This window comes from Vipera ursinii, assembly GCF_947247035.1.
Source record: "Vipera ursinii genome assembly, chromosome: 2".
NCBI classification, from domain to species: Eukaryota; Metazoa; Chordata; class Lepidosauria; order Squamata; family Viperidae; genus Vipera; species Vipera ursinii.
In genome coordinates, this window is record NC_139513.1 from 61,566,368 (window position 1) to 61,578,732 (window position 12,365).

At 35.6% G+C, this 12,365-nt stretch overlaps 1 protein-coding gene across 1 annotated transcript in view; it reads left to right on the forward strand.

Moving 5' to 3' along the window:
* NUP210 (nucleoporin 210) overlaps window positions 1-12,365 on the forward strand; it is a 92,245-nt gene that overhangs the window by 24,090 nt on the left and 55,790 nt on the right. The window contains exons 4-9 of the mRNA XM_083351701.1: window positions 430-526; window positions 3,812-3,962; window positions 7,871-8,003; window positions 9,582-9,738; window positions 10,032-10,102; window positions 11,543-11,649. Of these exons, the coding sequence (XP_083207827.1) occupies window positions 430-526; window positions 3,812-3,962; window positions 7,871-8,003; window positions 9,582-9,738; window positions 10,032-10,102; window positions 11,543-11,649 (716 nt within the window). The remainder of the gene's footprint in view (window positions 1-429; window positions 527-3,811; window positions 3,963-7,870; window positions 8,004-9,581; window positions 9,739-10,031; window positions 10,103-11,542; window positions 11,650-12,365) is intronic.

Consider the following 12,365-nt stretch of genomic DNA (forward strand, 5'->3'; position numbering starts at 1 on the left):
GGTTGATGAGGCATTGACAGTTTTACTAAAAGAAGATTATTTCCCTACCCTTTTTAATTTTCCCTAGTTGCTGTTTAAAATCTTTCCATTTTAAAAAAATCAAATATCATGTGATGCATCTAATATAGATACATTTATTATATTTATATTAATATTTTACTACTTGTATACATTTATAGAATATTTAATACAAATTTGTATTTTCTATGAGATAAATGGTGTTCTGCCTCTATTCCTCTTTCCACAGGTCATTACACTTAGTCATGTTGCCAACTACATCTGAAATGAATTTACCTGATCATTTTGTGTGTGTGCTGTTCTGCCTTATTTTCATTGTAATTCCCAAACATTGTGGTTGTGCAGATAGTTTTGCAAATGAAGGAAAACTGTCTTTACATTCTAACTGTGTTGATATTCAATTATTTAAAGGAAACACTTTTAGCACATTGGCAGGACTTGCTTTTGAGTGGACCATTGTGAAAAGCTCGGAAACTAATGAATTCTCAGATTTCCATAATGCACTGCAGTAAGTTTAATTTATTCAATTGTTAATATGTGCATAAATGTAGACTTAGGTAAATGGCTATACAGTTTGCAAAAGGTGAGCTTTTCCCACGGTTGTGCTAGCTTCTTCTTTTGCCCATTCAAATACATAAAGATTAAAAAAAACATGTTTATTGTTACAAAGTATCAGCAGGTCAAAAGTGAAACCAAGTTTGAACAAACAAGTAACAATTACCCAATTACAAAGTATAATATCCCACCCACAAAACTATGCAAGCAACTATGTTTCCCAATATACTTATTTGGTAGGCTTTTTATGAAATGCCCACTCCATTCTCTGCAGGAGCTCCCCTCCTGTAAAACAGCTTATCCACAGAGTATCTCTTTTGTCATTATCTTTTTGGAAGCAGCATTGACGGAATAATATTCTACGCCATAAGAATGAGATCTATTCATTTCTGATTTTTTTTGTATTTATTGATTTTGATTTTAGCAGCTATCTCAATAGGGACCCTACTTATTCAGATTCAATTCTGAATAAATGTTTTGAAAATCCTAAACCACATAGGGCTTTGTAAGTGTTAACAAGCACCTGGATAGAACCTAAAAAAATACTTGTAGTTAGTGTAGCTCATATATTACCAGTGAAATATGACAATAATAGTCCCATTATCAGATGGTTAGAAGCATTCTGTAGGAGCTGAAATTTCCAGATGTTCCAAGGGCAAATTTTGTGTAAAGCAAATTACAGTAGTCTAGTTGAGAGATGACAAATGCGTTAATGACTATACTGAGTGCATCTTGTTCCAGATAAAATCAAAACAGATGCATCAGCCAAAGCCAGGTAAATTGTTACAAAGACAATTAGCAAAATTGGGAGTCTCTGTTGACCTTCCCATTATTCATGCATCTATCTTGAATCAGGTTCATAGTTATTAATTGTACAAAACTGTATAAAATTCCATTGGATTTTTACATTCCCCTCATAGAAGAGGCAAACATTTATTGTATTGAGAAATGATATTTTTAATGTTTTAGCTTCATCTTTATATTCATCTGTTTTAAATGCTGTTTGCATATTTTTAACTATTTTAATATTTTTCCTTTCAACCTTCTGATGCTTTGTTACACCTATAGTAGTTCTGGAGAAATTTTAGTTGTAAGATTTTAAAATAAGTCCTGTTAGTTACCAACATAATTACATTTATACAATTGTCTAATTTAATAAATAATCTTGGTGGAATATCAGCTCATAAGGACACATTTTGTTTAGCTAATATACACTTTAAAGAAAAGCAAAAATATCAAAAGAGATGTATTAGAATTAAATGGGATAAAAAGATTTTTTTATTTTATTTTTTATTTTAATCCCATTTATATCCCGCCCTTCTCCGAAGACTCAGGGCGGCTTACAATCTAAGAAGCACAACTCAATGTGCTTAGCAATAGCCTTCATTCTATGTATATGCCTGCTTGTTAGGGCTTTCGCCCCCCCCCCCCAGCAGCATTATTACAAAGTCAGCTTTTTGCCCCCAACAATCTGGGTCCTCATTTTACCTACCTCGGAAGGATGGAAGGCTGAGTCAACCTTGAGCCTGGTGGGATGCGAACCTGCAATAATTGCAGGCAGCTGGTGTTACTTAAGGAGGCATCAGCCCACTGCTCCACCAAGGCTCAAGATGAATAAAAAAATTTAAAAGCTAATTACGGTATTATAAAATAAATAGGCATTGAGAATATTGGATATTTTAACTTTTGGGAAACATTAAGAAAACCAAGATCATGGCATCCGGCCCTCTCAATTCCTGGCAAATAGATGGAGAAGAAATGGAGGTAGTGACAGATTTTATTTTCATGGGCTCCAAGATCACTGCAGGTGGGGACTGTAGCCAAGAAATTAAAAGACGCTTGCTCCTCGGGAGGAAAGCCATGACAAATCTAGACAGCACACTAAAAAGCAGAGACATCACCCTGTCAACAAAAGTGCGTATAGTCAAGGCTATGGTCTTCCCAGTTGCAATGTATGGCAGTGAAAGCTGGACCATAAAAAAGGCCGAGCGCCAAAGAATTGAGGCCTTTGAGCTATGGTGCTGGAGAAGACTCCTGCGAGTCCCTTGGACTGCAAGGCGATCAAACCGGTCAGTCCTAGAGGAGATCAACCCTGACTGCTCTTTAGAAGGCCAGATCCTGAAGCTAAAACTCAAATACTTTGGCCACCTAATGAGAAGGAAGGACTCACTGGAGAAGAGCCTAATGCTGGGAAAGATTGAGGGCAATAGAAGAAGGGGACGACAGAGAATGTGGTGGCTGGATGGAGTCACTGAAGCAGTAGGCTTGAGCTTAAATGGACTCCAGAAGATGGTTGAGGACAGGAAGGCCTGGAGGAACATTGTCCATAGGGTCGCGATGGGTCGGACACGACTTCGCAGCTAACAACAACAACTTTTGGGAAGAATGATGCTATCATTCAGATCATACTGGATTTATGGAGTTATTATTTGGAAGTCAGCTAGCAACCAGTGGAGATTTATGGGTGAAACCAGCATCTTTGAAACTTTCATCAACAATTCCAGAAAATTACCAGATAAATGCGATATGTCAGCCACCCTGAACTTTAAATTCCATTTGATTATTTCTAGATTACTTTGGGTCTGTGGACATGGTCTTAAATATATTTTCATCCACATCTAAAATAACTTGGGTTTTGATCAGTTTTCAAACTATTTTTTTCTTTTTCCTATTCATCTTCCTCCTGAAGTAATATTCAAAAGAATTTTCAGAAACACCAAGCAGCCTGCCACATCTGTTATGTTGTAGGTAAATATACAGTATAACACACAAGACAGTGTAATATAAAGGTATTAAAACAGCTGTTCATAATGACTACATGGTTTGGAACCAGGTATCTTAGACATTGCATTTCTGAGTATATTCTGTCCATCCAACGCAGATGAAAAGGAAATGCCTGTGGAATGTCCCATTTTATCAGCAGGTATGACAAGAGAGGTCATTCAGGGGTGTTGCCTCTCTTCTTTGGGAAGACAGTTACTTGAGGTAAAGATGGCTGCATTCTTATGGCCTTTCATGGAATAGTTAAACCAGGCTTTTCTGAAAGGCTTACTTGATGATTAATCAGCTAGGGGGAAAACCCCATTTCATTAATATTTGCTACTGCTTGTATTTATGTTTTATTCTATTGTGCTTTGTATAATGTTTATTTTAGTCACATAGAGCCTATGGAACTGTTTCACAATCTTTATAAAGGAATAACTAATATTAACATCTAAAATAATTAACATTTTAACAGAATTCTGAAATTTTCTGAATCAACATATATACCACCTTCATATATATTAGAGATGGAGAAAGTTGCAAAACAAGGAGATATTGTCTTAGTATCTGGAATGAAAACAGGGAGTTCAAAACTCAAAGCAAGAATAGAGGAAACTGTGTATAAGGTATGTTACTACTAAGTGGTACATTTATCATAGTCATTTCCCAACCAATATTTTTCCTCCTTTATGGTTATGGTACTATGATCCAAATAAAGTGATACCCATTAGCATTATACCTATACTTATTTATTATTATTTAGCACGTGATAAAAACATGACAAAAGAGAAGTAAACACATACACACACAAACATAATTATATACAAAACTTCTACAGGGGTACAGCAATGGCCTCATAATTGGGTGTCCAATTCAGCTATCCAGGTGATCCACTTCTGGCATTGCTTTGTGAAGATCTAGGGAACCAGAGAACACATGTCATCAGCAATCTTGCACAATATGTTTAATAATTTTCATATAAGCACCATAACAGTGCGCTCACACAGGGAGGGTCTTCTCAGGGTGCCGCTGGTAAAAGATTGCTGGTGGATAACACCCAGGGAGAGGGCCTTCTCTGTGGGTGCGCCTGCCCTCTGGAACCAGCTGCCCGTGGAGCTCAGGACTGCCCCTGACCTTCGTTCATTCCGCCGGGACCTGAAGACCTGGCTCTTTGAGCTCTCCGGCCCAGGCTGAGAATTTTTAACTGGGGTTTTTATTTTCAGGGATAATTTAATCTTTTCAATTGTTTTTTAACTTTTGTATTTTGTATTGGTTTGATTTTACACGCCCTGTAAACCGCCCTGAGTCCTTCGGGAAAGGGCGGTATATAAATCTAATAAATTAAACAATACCTAGGTAGTATAAAGACAGCATAATTCAATAGTAAGCATGAATGGCAAATATATTGGGGTCTAAGAGCCAATTTGATGTGGTGGTTAATGTACTAGGCTAGAAATTGGAAGATAATAAGTTCTCTAAAGGTAAAGGTAAAGGTTCCCCCGCACATGCGTGCTAGTCGTTGTTCATAACTATTTCTTTGGCCTTTTCTGAACCTAAACGTTTGAAGTACTTCCCAATAGAATTAAAACATATAGCCAATTTCCTTCCTATTTAAATATATTTATTGCATTTCAACATCATCCATTAAAATGCAAACTAACGTAAAGGGGAAAAGAAAATGGAATAACAAAGGAAATTAAAGTGACAAAAAGAATTATGCATTAAGAAAACATAACAAAAATGACCTCAGACTTTCTTTTAACACAGGGATATTAACAATACAACCACCTCCCTCAAGGACAGATCTGGGCATTTTACAGCCCAGGGGCCAGATCCAGACCAGACCACAGGCAGTCCCAATCAGGCCAGCAGTGGTGGCAGGGTTGGGGTGGGACATTAGCGGGGGGAGGAGTGTTAGTGCAGTGTCGGCATCAGGTGGGGCATTGCTGGTCAAGTGGTCAAGGGATGTCGGTGCAGCTTTGGCAGCAGAGTCAACAGTCCCAGTTTCTCATGTGACCCCTTGGGAGAATTAATTGTCCATCCCTGCCCTAAGTTTAACACCAGTTTTTAAAATACCTTAAAATCCTTGTAATGATCATACTGGGACACAAATATTCATAAAATATTCTTTTCCTAATTTGCTGTGACATAGTAAATTAACAGTTGGACCATAAGAAAGGCTGAGCGCAAAAGAATTGAGGCCTTTGAACTCTGGTGCTGGAGAAGACTCCTGCGAGTCCCTTGGACTGCAAGGCAATCAAACCGGTCAGTCCTAGAGGAGATCAACCCTGACTGCTCTTTAGAAGGCCAGATCCTGAAGCTAAAACTCAAATACTTTGGCCACCTAATGAGGAGGAAGGACTCACTGGAGAAGAGCCTAATGCTGGGAAAGATTGAGGGCAATAGAAGAAGGGGACGACAGAGAATGAGGTGGCTGGATGGAGTCACTGAAGCAGTAGGCGTGAGCTTAAATGGACTCCAGAAGGTGGTAGAGGACAGGAAGGCCTGGAGGAACATTGTCCATAGGGTCGCGATGGGTCGGACACGACTTCGCAACTAACAACAACAGTACATTAACAAATGTAAAAAAAAAACCTTACAGCTTCAATATTTCTTGAGTCAAATCAGTTTTATCTTCAAATCCCAGAGTCAAAAGTCGATTCTTCTTAAAACATGTACTTAGTTTCTTACAGTAATGTTGAGTTTTAACCCACTTGAGGCCTTCAGGCAGAAAACTGCAGTCACTTGTTCAGAGTGGTCTAGCTTTGGAATTTTAGCAGCCACAGGTGGATTACAGCTACGTTGCTTATTTATTTACTCATTCCAGCTATTTGAATCTGTACCTTTTACCCTGCAAGCCAATTATTAGAATTAGAGGAGGTCCAGAAATAAGAACAAAAATTGCACCAGACTTAACTATTGCTTTTTTTCTCAACACTGCTTTTTATTTTCCCTGTTAATTAATTTGCTCTGTAAGCTATATAATACTGTAAATAGAACATTAATGAAAGCTAGTGGTGAGATTCCTGGTTTTTACGGATTAAAAATTGCAAATTAAAAGCACTGTTTTCCAAGTATAGTTCCTCTGAGTATTCAGATACTTCAAGATAAAAATACGCTATCTATAATAAATATTGATTTTGCAGCTCTGCCACTAGTACAACATAGTCAGGAGGATTCTATTTGGGTTGAACATTCACTTTCTAATCCCTGAGTATTTTTCTTGACTTTCTTACAGTCCTTTTCTTTTTAAACATTTAATGGCTAGGACTAGGATTAGTACATAAGGTGATGTCTATAATTTGGAAAAAGCAGTTCCATTGATGAAACCTATGTCATTAATGGCTAAAAATTACAGATTATGCTAGGCAGGAACAAATGGGAGAGCTGTCCATTGCATTCCTTCAGAGTACTGTTCAAATTAATTAAAGATAAAATTAGTAACAGTTGATGTTTGACAGATCTAAGCTGAAACCTAAAACTCAACTGGTTCTAAGTTGCTTTCTGATCAAACATTTTGTAATTTGTTCTTGAATCTTTTCAGGAACTTTGCATGGTTTTCCTAATGTAAATTTCCTTAGAATTTACATCTTTACTTTTGCAATTGTCTTGTGTTATCAAAACGTTTACTTTAAAATGCTGCAAAAGCCTATGAAGGAGCTCAAATAAAACTATCCCATCCTTCAAAAAATACTGAACCTCCTTATTAAATATCAAAAACATAGTTTTGGGGAGCATTTTGAACTGGAGACCATTGATTGATTTTTTTTTTGTTATATACCGCTGCAGGTGTGAAACACTTAACATTATAAAGTAAGATATAAAGCATCCAAAATAAAAGATTTAAACTTTACAGTATGAAGAATAAATCAAAAGCACACCAACATGCAACCTAAAAATCTAATAACACAAGGAAAAATTCTCAAGATAGTGTCATCTTAAGTAAGCCAAAAGCTCAATTTTTTTAAAAAAATTACTCTGCAAGACCTCTGTTTGCTTCTGGAAAGCCGTCACTACTGGGACAAGTTGAGAGGATCGTCACCCCTAGATGAGTTAAAAAAAAATAGCCCAAATTACTCCATTCTGCATCAAGTTCCACAAATGCAATATAATGACTACATCTAATAAATCATTATTAGAATAATAGACCAACTTATAATAATGGCTGAAAATTGTTCTTATATAAACAATTTGTAATATAGATGACATGTTGTATTTTGTACAAAACACACACTGCTGTTTTATAGTAAGGGATTAGAAATTTTCAGTTTATAACCATTGTGCCATGCAAAACAACAGCAGATATTATTTAATTTCATTTTGTTAATATTTATTCTCAAAAGATAATAGGAGCTGATCTTACTCTTTATTAAAGCGGTAACTTAATAGTAGAAGTAGGAAAGCAGTAACTTCATACGGCAGCTTTGTTTTTTAAAAATTCACTTTTTGTGAATTAAATATTTATAAATATATATTTAAAAATGCATGTTTATGATTGTTTCTTTAAATTATTTTTTTTTCTTTTAACCAACAGAATGTGCCAGGAGCTGAAGTCAGATTGTTTATTTTGGAAAATATCATTTTAAATCCTGCTTATGATGTCTACCTATTGGTAGGAATGTCAGCACGATATAAAGTCATGAAAATTAGGCGAGGGAAAATGACAGGTTTGTCTTTATGTCTAGCTATAATATTTTACATATGTTTCCTGCATATCTATATAATTGTAATATAATGGTACAACTATGTTAAGTTAATAAAATCATAACATAGTCCACGAGTCATTGCTCAGATAGATTCCTGTGTCCTTTAATACTTAGTTTGGCACATATTTAATCAGCACATTTTGAGAGTTAAAAGATTTGTTTCAATTAAATTTCATCATATAAATCTGAGTAAATTCCTGCAAATGTCAGTCCGTGGTTTGTATGGGGAATGGGAGAGGGGGAAGAGAAGAGAAACAAAAATAATAGGAATATTGTGCTAATTAATTGCATCTTCATTACTTTGGGTAGTGAAGGGTTGCCTGAAAAAATGGGTAATGTAGACCCACATCTGAACTGTATATTATGGCTTTGAATTAAGTTTCTACCATGTTATTGACCTATTCTAAAGAATCAGTGAAGCAATATTTTCATACTTCAGTTCCTATCTAATCTCAAGAATATTTTTTGATACTGTAATGTTCAATCCCTTTCCATCCTGCTATTCAAAGGAGCTTAGAGGAAATATGTATGTCAGGAGAGATAGTTCTTTATGCAACATCTTTAGCAACATCTTTATGCCATTCAGTTTATAAATATCAACTTAGTTGTAAAAAAAATAAATAAGATTACACTCCATTGGTATTTGGACCCAATTTTTATGGTTCATGAATCTCTCTTAAATTTTAACTTTCTTAAAGGATAAATTACATGGAGATATGCTAAGTGAGGGAAAAAAGTAAAAAAAAAACAGTGAATTAATGTTAAGAAAGCTAAACCCATTTTCAAGATATAGAAGTTAAACTCAAAATATTAATAATATTAAATTTAAAAATTTAAAGTAATTAAGGTAATATTGACTAATTCAGGTTAGGATAACTGCACTTAATTTACCCCCAAATCAGTGGGAGAAATAAGCCATCACTGAAAATATTTTCCATTGATTTAAAATACAACAAATTTGATTGGATCCATATCGTTGATAAAATATTCATATAAAATTTATATTCACACTGTTCTAGTTTATTAATAAAACCATATGTCAGGTCATCTTCACTTCACCAGTTAGCATCTGTTGTTTACTTTGATTCCGTTATATCTAAAAACTTAGATGAACTCATTAATATGTGCCAAAGGATATAAGACATTTGCTTTGGAGAACGGAAAGCTAACATAAACAAAACAAGTCTTTCTTACAGGCTGAATAAATCAAACAGGGTTGGTTTTTTTTACAAAAAAATGTGAATCCATTTATTTTTGTCTTCCTAAAACCTATGACTTTAGCAATGAGGATTTCAGCTGTAAGAATATTTGTTACTGTTCTGTTACCTTCTTATGTAACTGTGTACTGTGACTCTTTATAATAAATAGGTAAAGTGATATTTTATAGTACAAAGGAAACATTTCTATGCTGTGTTTTTCTTATAAAAATACTTTGATAAGCACAAAAGCTTTTGTATGTTGCTTTTTTTCTGTTGGAAGCATTCAGTCACACCATTTTCACTTTGATTGTTTCTTAATGTTGTCTTGCATTTTGGACAGAACTAATCATGCCTTCTGATCAGTATGAGCTACAACTTCAGAACAGCACACTCAGCCTTGGGGGAGATACAGCCTGGCCGGTTGCCAGGTTGGATCAGGCAACATGCACAGTCACTGCATTGCAGCGGGGACAAGCAAACCTTGTACTTTCCCACAAAAATATCCTTTTTCTGTGTGGTTTTACATATCATGCACAATGAATAATCATTAAACTAGCCACCCTGTGTTTAGATGCCACTATCTTTCCAGGATACGCTACTACTCATTAAGTAGCAATACTCTTGACTTGTTCAAAGGGCAAAGAATATAAGAGGTGTTAATGTAACAAAATTTTCAGTGTGACTTCTTTGATTCTTTCTAGTATTTAAAATTAGGTAATCACAGATTTTGCTCATATAACAATAGTAATTTGTTATCACTGTCTATCTTTTGGATCCTTAACTGATTTGTAAGTGTATCTATGCAAGCGGCTTCTAAATTACCAAATGGCACTATTTTTGTTGTGGACCCAGGATACCTAGGTCAGTACACCATGCTAATTGGCCTTGGAAATAAATAACTTCATATATTATTTTAATAAATCTAATTAATTCCATATTAAATGTATACTTATATTGCCATGTACTTAATAAATGCGTAGACTTGCTGGGAGCTGGTATGGCATATAAATTAAATTATTATGACTGGTTGCACAGTCATCCAGATGTTTGGAGTGTATTTTGCATTTTTATCCAGCTATTGAGGCCTTCCCAATAACCTGGGGATAGGCAGATGTTGTTTGATCATATTAAACAGGATGTAAACTGTTTGAAGTAAAATTGCCTTTTGCAGTTGACTGATGGCAGTTTTGTCAACATTGATGGTGTTTGAGTAGTGCTCCACATGTTTTGGAAATGCATCCAAGGCTCCTATTACTCTTATACTATTACACCATCTTTGCTTTTTTTCCCCACAGTCATTTTACTTCTATTTGCAGGTCTTTGTATTTTGTGGTTTTCTGCAGTTCTTTCCTTTCTATTCTCCTGTCTCCAGGTACTGCCATGTTCATTATCCAGACTTTTTGTTCATCTTGTTGACAGTTGTTAAGTCTGGGGTATTATGTGGCAGGTGCTTGTCTGTTTGAATTCTAATGTCCCAGAGCACTTTAGCTTCTTCATTTTCTATAACTTTGTTTCTTTTTTATGATTTCAGCAGTTCTTTGTTTTATTACCATTATTAAGTTGATTGCTCACATTGTTATATTCTTCAGAGGGAGGAGGGCTGTAACTCAGATATTGTATGCTCTTATCATTGCATGTTTCAGACAGGTTATCATAAATTACATCATAAGTTGTCCAAGAGTGCAGTCAATGTTATTTTTGTTCCATCTTTGTTTCTATATTTAATCTTTGAAGTGGCTACACAACCCTTAGATGTAATTAGGTAAGGTAAAGGTAAAGGTTCCCCCGCACATGCGTGCTAGGGGCCGGTGCTCATCTCCGTTTCAAAGCCAAAGAGCCAGCGTTTGTCCGAGGACGTCTCCGTGGTCATGTGGCCGGCATGACTAGACGCCAAAGGTGCATGGAACGCTGTTACCTTCCCACTGTAGTGGTCCCTATTTTTCTACTTGCATTTTTACATGCTTTCGAACTGCTAGGTTGGCAGAAGCTGGGACGAGTAACAGGCGCTCACTCTGTTATGCGGCACTCGGGATTCGACCCGCCAAACTGCCGACCTTCTGATCGACAAGCTCAGTGTCCTAACCCACTGAGCCACCACGTCCCCTATATGTGATTACTGACTCATATATAAGATTACGGAATTTTTAATTTGGAAAATAACTTTCTGCTGAACAGCAAGGTTTTGAAATATTTCCCCATTACAGAAAAGTTTATATAGAATCACACTTAATGTCACTCTGATGTGTTTTGATCAGGTGAGTATTCTGGAACTGTGTGACTTTCAGTGTTTTTGCTCTGCAGGATTTTCAGTTCATCCTGGTAAGAGATGGGTGCTGGAAACTGAGAGGTTCTATGAAATCACTATTGAAGTGTATGACAAATCAAGCAATAAGGTGTATTTATCTGAGGTAAGGGAAAGACAAGCATTTTTCTGAAAAAAAATCTCATCAAGTATACAGCATAATGATAATGATGAGAAATTTCAATCAGGAGTAAGGTTAAGATTAGAGTGAAAACAGAACATAGATGCCGTGTGAATAAAGGAACCAATATTAGCTCAACCGATGAGAAACAACTTATTACTTTCAGTCGCCAACATGAAGCTATTTCTTTCCTCTTAAGTAATTTTTGCTACTTTTTAAAAATTGGCCTTTCCATCTGCACTTTTAACAGCAGCTCTATATTTGATATTCTTTTATGGAAACAGTAAAATTTTCTAGGAAAATTGAGAGCATAGATCATCTGTTGAGAAGCAGAAGTCCAGACTTTTTAAGCAGATGTAACATACTGAAGTTTATTCTTGTTTATTAATGTTCAAGATGGCAATGGTCACTTTATAGTTCCTTTGTTTTGAATTGACAACAGGTTTACGCATATGTATATTGAAAGTAAAGTACTAATTAAAAGTCTTTCAATAAAACTATAGGGCACAAACGTTTTATAAGGAGACTTGTCCTGTAAAAATATCAATTTCTTAGTGTGCTTAATAGCAGTTTATATGTAGTTCTTATAAGGTCTGGTTTAGGCAACATGACCTCATGTTGAACATCATAACAGTTCATTAGCTTTTTTTATTTCAGTTGTTGGAATGGTTGTACATTTGCCATATTTTCACTTTCCTTAC